We start from the raw sequence: 20,898 nt of genomic DNA on the forward strand, positions 1-20,898 counted from the left end.
TAAATAAAACATGATCCTACTCCTTGAATGGCTCACAGTCTGGTGGGCATGAGAAATACAAACAAAAAAATGTTTAAACCAGAGGGAGTCTGGAGATGGGAGCCGCTAGCTTTCTTTAAAGATGGAAGATCTAGGAGGCAGTGATCACACAAAACTGTCTACAAAGTGGCAATTCAACCTAAGAGACGGTATTTGAGCTGGTTCTTGCTGGGTGAAAAGGAAGGGAAAGGAAGGCATTGGAGGCAAGTACAGAGGAGGCCGCCGCTCAGTAACTTAGAGTGGACACTGCGTGCTTCTCATACTCATTTTACATAAAGCAGGAAATGAAAACACACGTGACACCACTTTGATTTTCTTGGGATTAGAGCATTATATCTCTGCTTCATAGGACAGTTAATTAAAAGTTTAAAGTATCTTTACTTGAATCCACTAATGTAATACTTTTTCCAAACTAAGACATGATAAAAATGTAAAAACTCTCAAAATCTCCCAGTCATAAAAAGTGTAACATAGATACAAAATGCTAGAAATTCTGATACATATTCAGTGATACAGATCTCAGATTTCCTGGGTTAGCTAGGAGCCCACAGGACTGTGGATGTTTTTCAAGTGTGGTTATTTAAAAGTTATCATTTTGTTTGGCATTTTCCATGGGATTAGTCATGGGTAGTAAGTGAAGACTGCGAAGTCTTAAGTACTTAGGTGCTCAGTGGTATTTCTCTTTTCGTGGACTTCATAAACAACTTAGCTGGCAGTTTCTGTTTAAAACTCACAAACGTTCTTTCATCTGTTTAACCTGTCATTATGTGGCTGCTTAGCACCGAGCCAGACCTCTCAAGACCATGTTGGGAAAACAAGCTGGTCAGAAAACTTGCTTCCAATTAAGCTGTTGACTTACTGCCGATTTTGTTTAACTAATGAATTTTGACTATAAGAAAGATCAGTCTTCTCTGAATAGAATCTTCCCTGAAAAGAATCAATTGCACTGCCAGACTCAATTCCCTACCCGAGACAGCACACAGTGTGCTCCTAGTCAGATCCATCGTACTCTAGAGCAGCGCCCGCAAACAGAAGCGCAGCAGCGGGCCATTCCTTGTGCCCGTTTTGCCACGCCTCCTTCCCTAAGTTTACATTCCACTCTCAAGTCTCCACCAACCACCACATTGGAACGTATATTAAGACTCCTACTGTGGCAATTCCCTGGGGGTCCAGTGGTTAAGACTCCATGCTTCCACAGCAGAGGGCATGGGTTCCATCCCAGGTTGAGGAACTAGGATCCCACATGCTGTGTGGCGTGGCCAAAAAATTAAAAAAAAAAAAAAAAGACTCCTACTATTGTTCCTGAATGTTAAAGATGCTAATATGAGAGTTTCAACTTTCAGTAAGCTTATTTTCCAAAATCCTGTTGTTTCATTTCCTGCCCAGGATTATTAAAAAGCACAATCTGTTACGGAAAACCCACAGTAATAGCTGGGACTTACATCACAACCAAACAGTGGCAGCTGGTAAATGATTTGATGTGAAGTGATATAAAAAGTTCTCTTAAACCTATGAAGGGAAACATACCTAATTTATACAAAAAAATCTTGTAATACTCAGACATAAGTGCTTGCTTTCATAGTTTCACTGCATAACTTTTAATATTTTTAATTTAATACTATTTAAATAAAAATTAGGAAACCAAAATCCTTTCTTAGCCCCAGGACAGCAACCTTTTTCTGCAAAGGGTCAAAAAATAATTATTTTAGGTTTGGTTGCGGGATGGGGCAGGACGTATACCATTTGTGTCACAACAAATGCTCTTGTGGTGAGAAAGCAACAGCACAGACCATACTTACACAAGAGTGTGGACAGGCTCCGGTAAAACCTCATTCATTCTAGTCCCTAAATTATCTTACACAAGGAAATGCAAACTATCTTTTACATGAAAGAACAGCTTTAAAAAACCAAACAAGACACAGTGCAAGGAGGGGGATGAAGAAAGAGAGGAAGAAATTATAAAACACAGAATCAAGTAGGTGAAGGGTTAACTCCAGTAGGTTACCTTCTGCGGATCTGAATTCTTCTCCCACTGAAGCACTTTTTATACCCAGGTTATCATCACTGTCACATTCTGTAAGGAAGAATCAATAAACGCAAATGTACTTCTGAAAAAGTTACTGTGCCATTAATTTACGTACTCTAAAATGGTATGACTTTCAATGACTCCTCCACTCCTCCCATACCCAAGCTTACTAATTACAATCCTTTAGTATTACACATCTTTCCCTAGTTTTTTTTTTAAAAATGATTACCAAATACTACTACTTAAATCAAGAAAAAATAAAAATGAATGAAATAGGTAATTCACTTTTAGCTCTATATTCAAAAGATTATTTGAAAAGGTTTTTTTGTATGTTTAGGAAATAAGTTCCAGCATTTTTTTAAAAACTGTAAATTTTAAAAAGCTAATTTATTTGGATCCAGCAAATAAACTCCAAAGTTTCATTTGCATTAAATCATCTTTAAAAGATTTCTTAGTGGTGACAGAAAAAATTCTCCTGTAGTTCGAAAATCATAAGCATTCATCTCTACAGAGATGTAGGTTTACTATTAATAATGCCTCTGCATGCCACAAACTCAGTTGATGTCTTTTATGCTTACTAATGAGAGACCTAAGGCTTTAAAATAATGAATGACAGCCACTTAAAACATGAACATGGTACCATCAGGGACCTGGCTTTCACTTTCACTACATTTAAATCAATTTCTATCAGAGTGACTGAATCAGGGTTTAAATAACTGAATACAAATCATATGGACATATATATATGAAAACATGTAAAATCCTAAAATATACATTTAAAAATTAATCAATTTACCATAGTCTACAAATAGAAACCACTGTATAACTCTTACATTCCTTTAGTGCAAAAATTTGTTATGTCATCTTTTGCTGTTCCAGCAAAAACAATGTTTTTTTCTACAATATGTTATATACACTTACTACTTCAAATATTTCAAGCTATGTCTTAGTGAAATAAAACATTATATTTACAATTTGAAGAACAGAAAAATTAATTCTTCAAACATTAGGAACAAAGAAATTGCCCAAGCTTTCCATTATTATAATTCAAAGTCAAGGCCAGTCAAAAGCAGTGTGTTGTAACTGGTCTAAATAACCCATCACTGCAGTGAAGGCCTATGTAGTCCTGGGCTACACAGGGCTATGAGTTTGACACTAGGTTGTAAACATTTTTAAAGGTTTCTTTTGCCTCAATCAGCACCACCCATAGAACAGAGAAAATCATGAAAAATTTTTTCTGTCTTCAGTACCTTGCATAGAATTAACTGTACCATATGGAAAGAGGCAGACAGAAGCTCAGAATTAGACTTAACAGCTATTTCACATAATGCCTATTCAACAGGGCACGCCACTGCTTCAGCCACCTACACCTTCACAGCAGGGTAAACTCATTGCTCAGTTTTTAAGATGGCTTTAGAAACCTGTGTAATTGGTACCAACCTCCATCCCACTCATTTCAAAATGAAGACACAAACCAAAAAAATACAACAAAGTCCCAGGGTCATAAACCAGGTGGCCACGGACTGTGTTCAGATTCAACAAAAACCATCTTGAAACATACTATGCTTTAAAGAGACTTAACTAAAGTAAAGTCTTTAAACAGTAAACAGACTTTACTAAAGTCTGTTTTCAATTTAAATTCAGTAATTCATAACAGCCTATATTCTAGTTCACCCTTGTATTACTGAAGAAAAAATATTCTAGGAAAGTTCAAACTTTATATAAAATTCAAAGGAAGATGTTTAATTACTGAAGAACTATAAACACCTGAATACACAAAACTGTTTTTAAAGAGAAAATCTTACATAAAGCAAATCAATATTCTTGAACTAACCTATAAGATAACGTCAAGTTCTTTACACAAACAGATCTTTAAGAGCTTATATAAAAACAAGTAGCAGTTATTTTATCTTACAAAGAGCGTGACAACCAGGAACAACATCACACAGTGCAAATAAAAATGCTGCTGACATGGTTCCTTTGACTCAAACAGCCCTCACAAACGGTGACTGCAATTCTACAGTCAAAAGAAAGAAAACAGGGCTTCCTAGTTGACTTACAAAAGATCCTGGGGAACTTACAATGACAAGTTGGATATGTTTGACAATCAGCTTACTTTTTAAAGGACCAGAATGCACAATCAAATCTTTTTATCTTCTACAAAAAGAAAAAGCATCTTCCTGTTATTTTTTTAAGCACTCATAGTTGGTATCTACACATGCTCTGCAAAGTCATTAGACTGTAGCACAGCGTCTCTCATCTTCATTCTTCAAGGACATGGTAAGAGCCAACAACGCACACTAGAGTCTCTAACATAAAACTGGGGCTTCGCATCAGTGAAAACCTGTCTCCGCAGATGATGGCTGTCTGGCCCTAGGCAGCTATTTCAACATTTCTGGGCCTCTGTTCTGTCATGTACAAAAGGGGGAGACCTAACATATCCCACCTCACAGTGATGCAAGGAGGAGTAAATAACACGTGGAAGAAGTTCTTTGAATGTTATAAACATCTTCAACACTACAAATACAAAAAACACCTAGCATGGCAGCCGGCATACAGTAGGTCCTCAATAAAAAGATTAGTTCCCTTTTTCTTCTTTAAAACAACACTGAAGTGACAAGTGATGTCTGCATCTTTGAAATATGAGGCCTGAGTTAGAATGAACACATATTTGTGAATAAGATGTGAAAGGTTTAAAAAAAGAAAAAGCCTACCAGGCTCCTCTGACCAGGATCACTAGAAAGCATCCATGTATCTCGGTAAACTTTTAAAAAGTGACAATCAGTACAATATAAAATAGAACTAATAGAAGGATAAGGAGGCCATGGGTGTCAACTCAGGACAGGTTAGTGTCGTTACATGTCTCCACAGGGATATGCATATACTGTAATCAAAGTGCTGCTGCTGGAGCCCTGATGCACAGGAGACTGAGTTTACAGGGCAGAAATCATGACACATTCAAATCTTAATCTTAACTTAAAGCCTCATCCTGCTACAGAGAGTAACTGATTTACCCCAAACAGTACCCACAGTAATATTCCGCCCCTGTGAGAGTGCGGGGTGCACACTGACCGCGAGGTCTGTGCACTGAGAAATGCTTCTCAGTTCTAATGCATATTAAATACCATTTCTTACCAAAAACTCTTATTATTCTTAAGGCCATTTGTTAGGAAAGGTGAAGGAATAAAGTTACCCACAAAAATCACTGGTCTTTGATTTTCTAATCAGTTATAAAGTTTATTGTTTGGCCACTTAATTTTAATAATTTTCATTACTTTTAAAATGCATTGGCTATAGCACATGAAAAGATGCTTATTTGGAAAATGGAAATGAAGACCAAAACGAGATACCACTGTGTATCCATGAGGATGGTTATCATCAAAAACAAAAATCAGAAAATAACAATTGTTGGCAAGGATGTAGAGAAACTGAAGCCTCATGACCTATTGGTGGGAATGTAAAATATTATAGTCCATGTGGAAAATAATATGGAGGTTTCTCAAAAAATTAGAATAGAGTTACCATGTTACCTAGCAACCACACTTCTGGGCATATACTCACAGAAACTAACGGAGGGTCTGGAAGAGACGCCTGCCCCCATGCTTACAGCAACATGACTCACAACAGCTAAAGCATGAACACGCACCAAGTGACCACCAATGGGTAAACAGATAGCAAAAGGGGGCACAGACATACAACGGAGCACTACTCAGCCTTAAAAAGGACCCTTCGACACAGGCTATAACATGGGTAAAACCTGAGGAAACGTTTTTCTCAGTGAAATAATAAGCCAGTCACAAAAACAGAAAGGCTGCATGATTTCACTTACAGGACACACTCAGGGTAGTCACATTCATAGACAGGAGACAGAATGCTGGCTCCCCACGGGCTGGGGGAAGGACAGTGGGGAGTTACTGTTTAATGGGCATGGGGTTTCAGTTGTCAAGACGAAAGGAGTTCTGGGGATGGATGGTGGTGATGGCCACACAGCAATGTGAATGCAGTTAACACCATACAACAGGTTTCCCAGGTGGCTCAGTGGTAAAGAATCTGCCTTCAATGAAGATCTGGGTTCGATTCCTGGGTTGGGACGATCCCGTGGAGAAGGAAATGGAAACTCATTCCAGTATTTTTGCCTGAAAAATCCCATGAACAGAGGAGCCTGGCAGGCTACAGTCCATGGGGTCACAAAGAGTCGGACGTGACTGAGTGACTTCACACAAACACACCTCGCAACTGGACATTTCAGAATGGTTAACATGGTAAATCTTACATGTGAAAGTGTTAGCTGCTCAGTCGTGTCCAATTCTGCAACCCCACAGACTGTAGCCCCCCAGGCTCCTCTGTCCATGGAATTCTCCAGGCAAGAATACTAGAGTGGGTAACCATTCCCTTCTCCAGGGTATCTTCCCAACCCAGGGATCAAACCTGGGTCTCCTACACTGCAGTTGGGTTCTTTACCATCTGAGTCATCAGGGAAGCCCAAAAGCATGTATATTTTGGTTCAATTAAAAAAAGAAAACAGTAGAGAGAAAATCTAAAAAATATATATATAGTCGCTGGGAATCATGTTTCCTTTTTATGGTATTAATAATTAATAATACCTACTATTTACTGAGCACCTATGTGCTTTCTGGGCTTCCCTTATAGCTCAGCTGGTAAAGAATCCGCCTGCAATGCAGGAGACTCTGGTTCAACTCCTGGATTGGGAAGATCTGCTGGAGAAGGTATAGGCTACCCACTCCAGTATTCTTGGGCTTCCCTTGTAGCTCAGCTGGTAAGAATCCGCCTGCAATGCAGGAGACCTGGGTTCGATCCCTGGGTTGGGAGGATCTGCTGGAGAAGGGAAAGACTACCCACTCCAGTATTCTGGCCTGGAGAACTCAATGGACTATACAGTCCACGGGGGTGCAAAGAGTTGGACTCTAGACACTATACATGTCACTAATTCTTACAGACTTATAGATATGAAAGTGAGACTCACAAAAAGTTGAATATCTTTACCTGAAATCACACTGCTAGGAAGCAGCTACCTTAGCATTTGAACAAATGCCCATGGCCTTCTTTATACACTGCATCGCCTCTGTTTATTTATCACAAAAATTCAAAATAAAGTACACATGTGCCCCCAAAGAGCAGTAAGTTCAAACGAGCACTGACTATGAATAAATGATTTTAAAAATATGTAGAGTATAAGAAATATTCATAAAAGAACTTCAGTATATAACAATAACCTACACCTTACCTCTAACCCTAACATACCCATGCAGACCTATTTATATGCAGCTTTCACTCCAAATAAAGTTGAAAGAAAGGCAAAATCATAACAGCTCTCAATACCAAAGCAATGCTCCCAAGAGCAGCAGGAGGAAGACAAGGGGGTTGGCCTAGGTGGCAAAGGTGAAAATTAAATATTTTATGAGATTATTACATAGATGTTTTTAAGGATCGGGGAAGGGATGATAAAAGAATGGAAGAAAAAGTGGTTAAAAAAAGCCACGGACACAGGGAATTCTACTCAGTACTCAGTAATGCCCTGTACGGGACAAGAATCTACAAAAGAGGATTTACAGGTATATGTACAACTGACTCACTTGGCTGTACACCTGAAACTAACACAACATTGTAAATCAACTATACTCCAATAAAAATATTAATTAACATTTTTTTAAAAAGAAAGAAAAGAAAAAAAAAAGCCACAAACAGAAAAAGCAAGTGAATGAAAACAAAAACTATAGAACAGGAAGATAAAATTCAGTACTACAATATGACATAAATAGGCAAAACAGAGTTGGCTTTCCTTTAAAGAGCACGAGTGTGCCAGCAGCTCAATGGCTCCTAACTTTGAATTTATCCATTGCAATGAGTGACCAGAGCAAAGTTCTTCACAACAGATCTTCAATCAAAATGCGGCTCTACATATATGAAATGAAGAAATTAGCAAGGAGGAGGGCATACTTGGGAAATGTAAAGGCAAATAATAAACATTCCAAGAAGTAGTCAGTTTCTCACTGAAGTCAGTCATCAGTATCTTTAAACTCTTTTCATGGCTGCAACTTATTAGGATATTTAAAAACTATTCTTTTATTCTCTCCTACCCACATTTACTTCAGAAATTAAAAAAACAAAAACAAAAAATACCCATCTGGGTCCCTAGAATTATACCCTTTCCTAAATATTGGTTAGTTAAACTGGCCCCCAGCATGCCCATTCACTGAACAATCTCAGAAAGGCAGAGAGAGTGCAGGACAGAGGCTCCTAGTCCTTCAAGGTCATAAAATCGCTCAGGGCTTCGTTCTATTACTGTCAACCTCCTAAATGCTCTTTTTTTTTGGTATTGCCATATTTACTGCTTTCTGGTTTCTCCTATAAGCACTTTGCTTTCTGAAAAACTGAAGATAAATTTAGAATTTCCAAAACAAAATGAAGATCCAGATTCTGAGCTTTACAAAACTCTAATAGCATATTTCAAACCATTAAATATACGAATATAAATTTTATCCTTCAGACGAAAAAGGGCTCCAGAAAATCACGAATTCATTCTCCTTCTAACACACTCAAAATGAAAGTAGACAAGGAATGAAACACAACAAAAGCATGAGCGCGTGGCAGTTTAGTAAGCAGGCGGCAGGGCAGAGTGGACAGCAGTTTATTGGCTTCTCTCAGCAGTGAAGTCTCCTCCTTTTGGGCGGTTTGCCCCGAGGCTGCAGCTGCATACCTTTGGTGGTGTCAGATATGCTATTTAACAAGGCACACATCATATCTCCCTCCAAGTGGTGAGGGTTGAGTATATGTGCTGGCCTCTGAGTCTTCTTAAACTGATTCTCTAGCTCCAGAAAACCTTGATCTCCTGAGAGGATGGTGAAAGGAATCTGCTTGGGCAGCTGTTCATCTAGACGGCCAGCCTAAGTTGGAACAAACGGCACACGTCAAATCAGCATCTGTGCTTCCAATCAAGTTACAGCTGTTTCAGAATGAACGCCTACCTAGAAAGGTATATTTCACATGTCCCCTTGCTCCCACTAAAGTATGATATAAAGATCTCATTCACAAATAAAATATATTAATACCATATTTAAAAATGTAAAGTGCTGCCAATTTTAAGATAAACTGTTTAATGTGCCACTAAGACAGAAAGAAAAAAAGAGGAGGCCCCCATATAAAGGTGGAACAGTAGTAACAGGGCTAAAGTAAGCAAAGTAACAGTAAGGCAAGCAAGCTCAACCTTAAAACTGGCTAGATGGAAAAAGAAATTATCTTGTGGTTTAAAATATAAGCAGCAATCAACAAATCTACAGAGTAAATTCATGTTATCAGTGTGACACAGAAAAGCTTAAGCAGAAAATTTAATTTAAGCTGGGTCTCAGGTGGGTCATTTCTCCAGGCGACTAGCCGAGACAGAAGCAAATGCAGATTCCACCTGGGCCAACAGTGACTATCACGGGGCGTGCTCATTTCAGATGTTAAATGTGGAAGCGCCTCATGCGTCAGGAGTGACACCTCCTGATCATTTATTCTAGAAACAGTTAAGGTTCTACTGTGCATAGCCGAGGGCTGGCTAGAACTGGGGATGAAGCAGTACTGCGTTCTGCATCCCCACATTCCTGCTCCCAACGGTCTTAAGTAGAACTTGATGCAAAAGGTTTTACACAAAAGACACAGCACTGAAAAGGAATCTACAGTGTCATTACGATTTAAGTGGGAGAATTAATCAAAAGGGTCCTAGATTCACAGCAGATTCTGAATAAAGCAATGACTCACGTGCATACATATGGCGAAATCAGCAGCATCTTTTCTCTTGCTGCAGCGAGGATGCAGGAAGAAGCAGCCAATGCGGTTCAGGTAGTTGTAGACCTTACAGTGGGCCGGGGGCTTCCAGTTGGTGTTTCCCCCTGTCGTATTTAGAATAATAACAACACTGTTGTTTACAACAGGCATAAACGGAGTCAAATAGAAGAAGCCAGAACAGAAGAGCAGACACAACTGAAAATTCCATAAGGAAAAACAAATACTAGGAAAAAAATGTTTCTAGAAAGAAAGTACCAGAGTAGAAGGCAGAACAGGCAGTTCCAGCACAGGGATCACCAGAGTGCTGCTGAAACCTCAGGAAAGTAGACACCTGCCCCAAACCTGACTAGTAAGCGGAAGATTCACAGGGACGTTAAGCAGAATCACAGTAATGTGTGTGAAATTCTTTGGTGGTGTTCTACATGAATGTATGCATTAGTGGATTTTTTACGAGTACGTTAAGGCTGCTCACTGAAGTTAAAAAGTGGTCAATCAGGAAAGCTGGACTTACTAAAAGCCTTATCCAGGTCAGTGGGTTTCTATCTTAAGTCCTACTCCTCTTCTTTGTATACTGTTTCCTATCAAACGTGGCAAATGCACCGTATTTCATTGTACTGTGCTTTAATACTGTTGTTTTTTTTTATTACTAATAAAAGTCTGTGACAACTTTGCCTTGAGTGGGCTTATCAATGTCATTTATCAAACAGCATTTGCTAACTTTCTGTCACATTTTGATGATATTCATGACATTTCACACTTATCCATCATTGTTATGATGGTGATCACTGATGTTACCATTGTAACTGCTTGGGTGCACCACAAACCATGCCATACAAGACAGCAAACTTAACTAACACGTGTTCTGTGCATTCTCATCGCTCCACCGACTTGCCTTCACTGCCTTTCTGCCCTTTTGGGCATCCTACACCCTGAGACACAATATTGAAAGTAGGCCAATTAATAACCCCACAATGGCCTCTAAGTGTTCTAGTGAAATGAAGAGTCTCACATTTCTCAAATTAAACCAAAAGCTAGCAGTGATTAAGCTCAGTGAGAAAGGAATGTCCAAAGACAAGACAGGCTTAAAGGCAGGACTGTAGCTAGATGACCATCATATGATGACCATTATATCTACTGCTGTGGGCAAGAATCCCTTAGAGAAATGGAGAAGCCACACAATAAAAGAGACCAAAATGCAGTACTTAGATGCAATTTCAAAAATGACAGAATGATCTCTGTTCGTTTCCAAGGCAAACTATTCAATATCACAGTAATTAAAATCTATGCCCCAAACAGTAATGCTGAAGAAGCTGAAGTTGAACGGTTCTATGAAGACCTACAAGACATTCTAGAACTAACACCAAAAACACATGTCCTCTTCATTATAAGGGACTAGAATGCAAAAGTAGGAAGTCAAGAAACACCTGGAGTAACACACAAATTTGGCCTTGGGAGTATAGAATGAAGCAGGGCAAAGGCTAATACAGTTTTGCCAAGAGAACGCACTGGTCATAGCAAAAACCCTCTCCCAACAACATAAGAGAAGACTCTACACATGGACATCACCAGGTGGTCAATACCAAAATCAGATTGATTATATTCTTTGCAGCCATAGACAGAGAAATTCTATATGGTCAGCAAAAACAAGACCAGGAGCTGACTGTGGCTTAGAGCATGAACTCCTTATTGTCAAATTCAGACTTAAACGGAAGAAAGTAGGGGAAACCACTAGACCATTCAGGTATGACCTAAATCAAATCCCTTACAATTATACAGTGGAAGTGACAAATAGATTCAGTGGATTAGATATGACAGGTAGAGTGCCTGAAGAACTATGGATGGTGGTTCGTGACCTCCTGTACAAACAGGAGGCAGGGATCAAGATCATCCCCAAGGAAAAGAAATGCAAAAAGGCAAAAGGGTTGTCTGAGGAGGACTTACAAATAGCTGTGAAAAGAAGAGAACCTAAAGGCAAAGGAGAAAAGGAAAGCTATACCCACTTGAACACCGAGTTCCAAAGAATAGCAAGGAGAGATAAGAAAGCCTTCCTCGGTGATCAATGCAAAGAAATTGAGGAAAACAATAGAGTGGGCAAGTCTAGAGATGTCTTCAAGAAAATTAGAGATACGAAGGGAACATTTCATGCAAAGATGGGCTCAATAAAGGACAGAAATGGTATGGACCTACCAGAAGCAGAAGATATTAAGAAGAGGTGGCAAGAATACACAGAAGAACTATACAAAAAAGATCTCCATGACCCAGATAATCACAACAGTGTGATCACTCACCTAGAGCCAGACATCATGGAATGTGAAGTCAAGTGGGCCTTAGGAAGCATCACTATAAACAAAGCTGGTGGAGGTGATGGAATTCCCATTGAGCTATTTCAAATCCTGAAAGATGATGCTGTGAAAGTGCTGCACTCAATATGTCAGCAAATTTGGAAAACTCAGCAGTGGCCACAGGACTGGAAAAGGTCAGTTTTCATTCCAATCCCAAAGGAAGGCAATGCTAAAGAATGTTCAAACTACCGCACAATTGCACTCATCTCACACGCTAGTCAAGTAATGCTCAAAATTCTCCAAGCCAGGAACAGTACATGAACCGTGAACTTCCAGATGTTCAAGCTGGATTTAGAAAAAGTACAGGAACCAGAGATGAAATTGCCAACATCCACTGGATCACTGAAAACCCAAGAGAGTTCCAGAAAAACATCTTTTTCTGCTTTATTGACTATGCCAAAGCCTTTGACTGTGTGGATCACAACACACTGCGGAAAATTCTTCAAGAGCTGGGAATACCAGACCACCTGACCTGCCTCTTGAGAAATCTGTATGTAGGTAAAGAAGCAACAGTTAAGAGCTGGACATGGAACAACAGACTGGTTCCAAATTGGCAAAGGAGTACATCAAGGCTATATCGCAGAGTATATCATGCAAACTGATGACAAGCTGGAATAAAGATCACAGGGAGAAATATCAACAACCTCAGATATGCAGATGATACCAGCCTAATGGCAAAAAGTGAAAAGGAACTAGAGAGACTCTTGATGAGGGTGAGAGGAGAGTGAAAAAAGCCGGCTTAAAACCCAGCATACAGAAAACTAAGATCATAGCATCCAGTCCTATCACTTCATGGCAGACAGACAGGGAAGTAATGGAAACTGTGACAGATTCTTTTTCTTAGGCTCCAAAATCACTGTGAACAGTGGTGACTGCAGCCATGAAATTAAAACACACTTGCTCCTTGGAAGAAAAGCTATGACAAACCTCGACAGAATATTAAAAGACAGTGACATCACTCTGCTGGCAAAGGTCCGTCTAGTCAAAGCTATGGTTTTTTGCAATAGTCATGTACGGATCTGAGAGTTGGGCCACAAAGAAGGCCAAGCGCCAAAGTATTGATGCTTTCTAATTGTGGTGCTGGAGAAGACTCCTGAGAGTCCCCTGGACAATCAGGAGATTGAACCAGTCAATGCAAAGGAAATCAACCCTAAATATTCATTGGAAGGACTGATGCTGAAGCTGAAGCTCCAATACTTTGGCCATCTTGGGCATCTGATGCAAAGTGTCAACTCATTCGAAAAGCCCCTGATGCTGGGAAAGATTGGGGGGGTGGGGAGAAGGGGACGACAGAGGATGAGATGGTTGGGTGACATCACCAACTCAACAGACATGAGTTTGAGCAAGCTCTGAGAGATACTGAAGGACAGGAAAACCTGGTGTGCTGCAGTCCGTGGGGTTGCAAAGAGTTGGACATGACTGAGCAACTGAGCAACAATGCAGTTACAGTTATCAAAGCAGTATGGTCGTGGCATAAATACAGAAATATAGATCAACGGAACAGGACAGAAAACCCAGACATAAGCCCAACCAGTTATGGCCAGCTAATCCATGACAAAGTAGGCGAGTTTACACAATGGTGGCAAGACAGTCTCTTCAACAAATGGTGCTGGGAAAACTGAACAGCGACATGTAAAAAAATTAAGTTAACTCATTCCTTAATTCCATACGCAAAAATAAGCTCAAAATGGATTAAAGATCTTAATGTGAGACAAGACTATATAAACTCTTAGAGGAAAACACAGGCAGAACATGCTCTAACATAAATTACAGCAGCATCTTTTTTGATCCATCTCCCAGAATAATGAAATACAAACAAAAATAAATAAATGGGACCTACTTAAACTCAAAAACTTTTGCACAGCAAAGGAAACAATAAACAAAATGAAAGACAACTCACAGAATGGGAGAAAATATTTGCAAATGATGTGACTGATAGGGATTAGTCTCCAAAATTTACATTTTATGACACTTAACAGCATCAAAACAAATAACCCACTCAAAAAATGGGCAGAGACCTGAACATACATTTCTCCAATGAGGACATACAGATACACTTATGAACAGATTTCAGTATCTCTAAGAATTAGAGAAATGCAAATGAAAACTACAATGAGGTATCCTGTCACACCAGTCAGAACAGTTATCTTCAAAAAACCCACAAGCAACAACTGCTGGAACGAGTGTGGTGAAAAGGCAACCCTGTTATACTCTTGGCTGCAATGTAACCTGGTACAGCCAGTATGGAGAACAGTACGGAGGTTCCTGAAAACACTGAACAGAGCTACCATATGACCCTGCAATCCCACTCCTGGGCATACAGCTGGAGAAAAACACGATCCGAAAGGAGACACGCACCCCTGTCCTTCACTCATTGCAGCACTGTTTACAATAGGCAAGACAGGAAAGCAATTTAAACGTCAATCAACAGAGGAACAGATAAACAAGATGTGGTACATATATACGATGGTGTATTACTCAGCCATTAAAGAGAGTGAAAGAATGCCATTCGCAGCAACACGGATGGACCTAGAGAATGTCATATGAGTGAAGTCTGTCAGACAGAGAAGGAGAAATGTTGTATGAATCCCTTACGTGTGGAATCGAAAAAGAAATAATACAAATGAACTTACTTACAAAACAGACAGAGGCTCATAGAGTTAGAAAACTTACGGTTGCCAGGGGAAAGGGATAGTTAGGGACTTTGGGAAGGCCGTGTACAAACTGCTATTTAAAATGATAACCAACAGGAACTACCGTATAGCACATGGAACACTGCTCAATGTGTGCGCCAGCCAGGAGGGAGGAGGTCTCGGGGGAGAATGGATACATGTATATGTATGGCTGAGTCCCTTTGCTGTTCACCTGAAACTACCACAACATTATAATTGGCTATACACCAACACAAAATAAAAAATTTAAAGTTTAAAAACAAAAACTCATGATTGGGGAAGATGTGAAAAGGTCAAAATACCAACAGCAACAGGAGTTTGGAAAAAGTTGATTCCAACTCTCATGGATGACTTGGAGGGGTTCAAGAACTCAGTAGAAAAGGGAACTGCAGATGTGGTGCAAAGAGCAAGAGAACCAGAATCAGAAGTAGAGTCTGAAGATGTGACTGAACTGCTGCAATCTCAAGATAAACCTTTAATGGATGATGAGCAAGGAAAGTGGTTTTTTGAGAATGAATCTACCCTAGTGAAGATGCTGTGATGACTGTCGAAATGACAAGTAAGGATTTGAAATATCACATAAATTTAGTTGATAAAACAGCAGCAGGGTTTTAGAGGATCGATTCCAGTTTTGAAAGAAGTTCTACTGTGGGTAAAACGCTATCACACAGCACTGCAGACTACAAAGAAATCATTCATGAAAGGAAGAGTCAGTCAATGCAGCAAACTTGATTTTAAGAAATTGCCACAGTCGTCCCAACCTTCAGCAACCACCACCCAAATCAGTCAATAGGCATCAACATGGAGGCAAGATACCACCCCCGCCAGCTGAAAGATTATGACTCACTGAAGGCTAAGGTAATACTTAGCGTTTTATAGCAATAAGATGTCTTTCAGTTAAGACATATTTTAAGACATAATGTTCTTGCCCACTTAACAGACTACAGTAATAGTGTAAACATGACTTTTACATGCATAGAGAAACCAAAAAATTCGTGTGACTTGCAGTGGTCTGGAATTGAAACTGCAGTATCTACTGGGTGTGCCTAACGCAAGAGGCTCACTGTACTAAATCTCAGTTAATCAAAGAGAAGTCTCTCTCTCAGGTTTGGTCAATGGCTTATAAAGACATTCAGTGTGTGGCCAAACCAACCTGAATGCACCCAATCTCATGTCATCTCAGAAGCTGAGCCTGGTTAGTACCTGAATGGGAGATTCATACAAAGATGCACATTTATAAGCAGTAAGGAAGAACTGAAGAGGCAGTTATGGAGAAAACACAGTAATTCTGTAGCTACAAGGTCCAAGCTCAAAAGCTAACTCTATTATTTTTATACTTTGCAAAAAAAAAATAAACTTCTCAGCCTAATTCCTTATATTTAAAGGGAGAAAATTATAATAATCAGTAAGCATGGGCTCCCCTGGTGGTTTCAGGTGGTAACGAATTCACCTGCATTGCAGGAGACCCAGGTTCAATCCCTGGGTCAGGAAAATCCCCCGGAGAAGGGAAATGGCTACCCACTCCAGTATTCTTACCTGGAGAATTCCAGACAGAGGAGCCTGACTGGTTACAGTCCATTGGGTCACAAAGAATCAGACATGACTGAGCGACTATTTTTCTTTAAAAAAACAAACAAACCAGTACCTGGCATACTGTAGGTATTGAATAAAAAGGCTCTTTCAATCTGTAGCTACAGATTTATAAACTGTGGGTCCATCAAAAAGAGCTAACACCCATCACAGAGAAATGCAAGGAGAAAAATATTCTAGCACTGTAACTATAATGCAAGGTGACAACATTTCAATTTTGTTTCTATCTCCTATTCAGGAAGGTTCAAGAAGAGTCCTTTTAAAGCAAAACATATTCTAAGGTGTGTGTAGGGAGTGGGAGAGGTAGCCTCAAATGTTTTTCTTATTGCCATACCTTGAAAGCCCCAAATAAATGTTCCTTGGTTAAGATGCCCTGGTAGGTGACCAAAAAAGTTGGACCAGTTATCGAAGTCAACAAAGACTATGTGAGTCATAGTTCTCAGGTAATCCAAGTCTGGGAGCTCAACAACCTCTTCATCTGAGAAAAAAGAAACATCGACAGGAATTTGAGAAGAATTAGCTAAAAACTTTTCAACTTCTCAAGTTAACATTAATCTTGCATGTGTTTTTACTTCTATCTAAGCCATGTTGTGAAATCCAAATGACACAGTATATTTATATCAGATAAAAATATTTTGAATATTTCAGAAATGATTGTCCTTTCTACAAATATGTGCCACTGATCCTGGCTTTCTTTAAAAGTCATTTATAAAGGTAATTTTTTTTTGTTTTTAAATTAGTGTATTGGAAGATCTAGAAGACCAGGCTTTAAGGCTAAGTAACTAAAACTCGCACCATTCATCAAAATAAACTTTACAGGTTACTTGCTAAGAACTTTCTTGCTACCAGGAGTCTGTTCTTTTCCTAACCTGGACTGATCTATCGGCATGCCTCTGGCTCCATGCTACGCCCTGGAGTGCAGACGTGAGACAGCCCACACGCTGCTCCTGGGCACCTCCCGCAAAGACACCTCTTCTCCGCTCTCCCAGGGCCTCTCCGCTCTGACCCTCTCCAACTCTTGTTCTCCCTCCTCTTCCCTCCTGTCACACCTCTTCACTTTGACAGGGCCTTAAGAGTTTCCAGCGGTAGCAATGAAGACCCTGAATGTTTAAACTCTTTTTAAAACAGACAGCTTCTCAGTTCAGTTCAGTAGCTCAGTCGTGTTCGACTCTCTGTGACCCCATGAACCGCAGCACACCAGGCCTCCCTGTCCTTCACCATCTCCCAGAGTTCACTCAGACACATGTCCATCAAGTCGGTGATGCCATCCAGCCATCTCATCCTCTGTCGTCCCTTCTCCTCCTGCCCCCAATCCCTCCCAGCATCAGAGTCTTTTCCAATGAGTCAACTCTTCGCATGAGGTGGCCAAAGTACTGGAGTTTCAGCTTTAGCATCATTCCTTCCAAAGAAATCCCAGGGCTGATCTCCTTTAGAATGGACTGGTTGGATCTCCTTGCAGTCCAAGGGACTCTCAAGAGTCTTCTCCAACACCACAGTTCAAAAGCATCAATTCTTCGGCACTCAGCTTTCTTCACAGCTTCTATTCCACCTAATAAAGAGTGCCTCAGAAACAGCCTGCCATTCTTTCTCATTTCTAAACCATTTTCTTATCTCTTTTCTTAAAATACTCAGTAATTTAGATTTAGATATGACAATGACCTCCTGTCAAACATAAACCAACACAAATTCCCCAAAAAGAAAAGAACAGAACATAAAACAGTATGGCCACGGTTCCACTGTTAGAAGAAGAGTTGAATGGAGCTGGAGTACATCATTTAATCAACATAAAACACATGGCTAATGGTGATGGCAAGAGCTACCTGTGCTACAGAGCAAGTCTAAAAATTCAGTAGTTCATAACAATATTTTATTAGCCGAAACTTTTACATATCCTCATTTTTCCACTCTACACTGCATAATTAGTCAATTTTTATTTAAAAGAATATATAATTAAAGTTATACTCAAAAGGAAACAATCATACTTCTAAACAAAATAAAAACTTGCACTCTTGTAGAGTTCTTCAATCTTATTGTAGAAGTCTAGAGTAATCCATACTCTGAATTCCGTATTCTGCCTGGTTTCTTGTTTCCACTTAACAACTCAATTCCTAATTGCTATTTTAACTCTAAGTAAAAGCTTTGCTTCCAAAAAGGAATAAGGAAAATATATTCTCAAGTAATCTTTAAGATTTCTCAGAGAATAAGGCCAAAATAGAAACAAAAAGAAATCACTGACTTATCTTCTACTGAATTTTAGTCTAAATGATGTAATGGGCAGTGTACTTTCAAATCTGACTTTCAGAAAACCATCCATTTTCCTTATCTTTAAAAATTCCCAAGTCCTTTGGAAAAGAAAATAAAACGGTATCTAAAATACCTATTAGTGTAACAGGTATTCTTTGTCCCCTCAGGTTAAGAGGGTAGTTGCACGAAGCAGCAGGAACACGGATCTCTGTACCCGCTGCAGAAACAATTACCCGATCTCACCCAACCCCGGGCAGCTGCCCCTGGCCCGCGCCTATCAATCACCAGCACGCGGGACGCCCCGCGTCAGAGCTGGTTACCTGCCGTACCTGCGCTCTGGCCGCTCAGCTCCATCTCAGCGGCTCTGTCCGGTTCTGCAGTCTGCAGCCCGTCTGCGGTCTGTCTGGGCTTTCTCTCTGCCCGGGCGGGTGGTGGGCTCTTGGGCTCGGCCGAAAGGCGGGCCCCCACCGGTCCCCGCAGCGAGCAGTGCTTCGTGTGGAAGTGCTGCTGCGCGCTCTCGGGGTCCTGGAAGGCCTTGGTGCACGTGCCGCACTTGATGAGGCCCCGCGGCGGGGTCTCCAGGTCCGCGTGCACCTGGCGCACGTGCGTGTGCAGGTCACCGAGGCTCTGAGTTGTGGCTGAGCAAACGCCACAGCGGAACCACAGGCGGCCCTGGCCCAGCAGGGTCTGCAGACAGCGGCCGTGGTCCTCCCGCCTGTTGACTTTGCAGAGGTAGCTCTCGCGGCAGCCGCAGGTCAGCAGATTACCCGTCTCTATTACTGGAAAATCACTCTCCGTTTTAATGGAAGGTTCCGTTTTTTCTGACACAAATACATAGTCTGTGCTGTGGTGCTCCTTATAATGAGTCAAAAATGCATCTTCCACATTAAAACTCAGATCGCAAAGCCCGCAGAAGTACTTCATCTTTACCTCACTGTTGTGCTCATCTTGGCAATGTCGTTGTAGTGTTTCCATCTTGTGAAAAGTCTTTTTGCAATGGGTGCAGCTGTACCTGTGAAACTGGTGACTTGTTAAAGACATGCAGTGTTGCTTTACGCATTCTTGGGAGTCAAACATATCTTCACAAATTCGGCATTGCCATTTACCCCTCGGAGGACGGTTTGCTGGGGAGTGATCAACAATAGTAAGAGCTGAAGAAGGATTCTCAGCAGTCAGATCACTCACCAGCGCGGTAGAGGATGATGGCGAAGTGTCACCTGCCACCTCATCCGTCTCATAAAAATACCTGTGTCCACTGTGAAACTCAGTCACATGGGCCATTATAGCCTCTTTCCTCCTCAATTCCTTTTTGCATGTCCGACACCAGAAAAGAAAGTTATTTAAATGTGCCCCTCCGTGAATGCGGCTCATGTGTAAACGGATGACTCCCAAATCTTCACACACCTTCCCACAGACCACACACTTGTAACACATTGTGTTTGCTGAGAAAACATGCTTTTCTACTGCATCTTCACTTGGGAAGCGTTGATGGCATTCACAAAACCAGGTTTTAACAAGTGACCTTTCCTTCTGAAAACAAACCACACCCCCAAGGCTTTTAACTCCTAAATTCATCTTCTTTTTTGGAACAGTGCTGCAATCCTGTGAGCTAGATTCTTGAGAGGACATATTTCTTTTCAGTGATGAAAATTTTGACCCGTCTTGCAACAGGTGCAGGTCAGAAAGAGGTTTGTTCCCTTCATTGCTGTGGCAATAAAGTAAAATTGATTCTTCCATTGAGTTAATGACTCGGACTTTGTGTCCTAAATTCTGCTTGTGATTCCAGGTACTGGTTTCATCCACAAAGACATGGTTGCAGTGTGGACAGTAACCTCTCAGGAGGAATTTCTCTGCCACCTGAGCAATGCTCTTCTCAGCTAGAGCTACAGGACCGGCATTTCGACAACGAACTCTAAATTGGATAAAAAGATAAACTTGTAAGTATTTCTAAATGCAGTATCTCTGCTTTTTATTGTAGTAATTATTAAGTAAACGTGTACATAAGCACTAAAGATTGTTTTTCAACAAAGAGGCAGATGATATAATAATATCCTATCTACCTGAACATTACCTACATTTTGTTTAATCCAGACAAATTTTAGAAAAGTAGAAACAATGTAAAATGCACTGATAGGAATGTTATGAGACAAGCAGGTAACTAACTTCTCTATGGTACAGAGGAACACGACAGTGACAT

The 20,898-nt window shown here is 40.4% G+C and overlaps 1 protein-coding gene across 4 annotated transcripts in view; it reads right to left on the bottom strand.

The window, feature by feature from the left end:
- ZNF451 (zinc finger protein 451) overlaps positions 1–20,898 on the bottom strand; it is a 90,128-nt gene that overhangs the window by 14,369 nt on the left and 54,861 nt on the right. For 3 of the 4 annotated variants that reach the window (XM_086370970.1, XM_086370971.1, XM_086370972.1), the window contains exons 10-14: positions 19,031–20,613; positions 16,792–16,935; positions 9,827–9,957; positions 8,784–8,970; positions 2,045–2,113 (exon numbers count right to left, since the gene is read on the bottom strand). In XM_086370970.1, coding sequence (XP_086227096.1) covers positions 2,045–2,113; positions 8,784–8,970; positions 9,827–9,957; positions 16,792–16,935; positions 19,031–20,613 — 2,114 coding nt within the window. The remainder of the gene's footprint in view (positions 1–2,044; positions 2,114–8,783; positions 8,971–9,826; positions 9,958–16,791; positions 16,936–19,030; positions 20,614–20,898) is intronic. The other variant, XM_086370973.1, reaches the window with a different exon arrangement.

This window comes from Bos grunniens, chromosome 23, assembly GCF_055505025.1.
Source record: "Bos grunniens cultivar Pamir isolate PY7600 chromosome 23, Bosgru_T2T1.0, whole genome shotgun sequence".
In the NCBI taxonomy this organism is placed as follows: domain Eukaryota; kingdom Metazoa; phylum Chordata; class Mammalia; order Artiodactyla; family Bovidae; genus Bos; species Bos grunniens.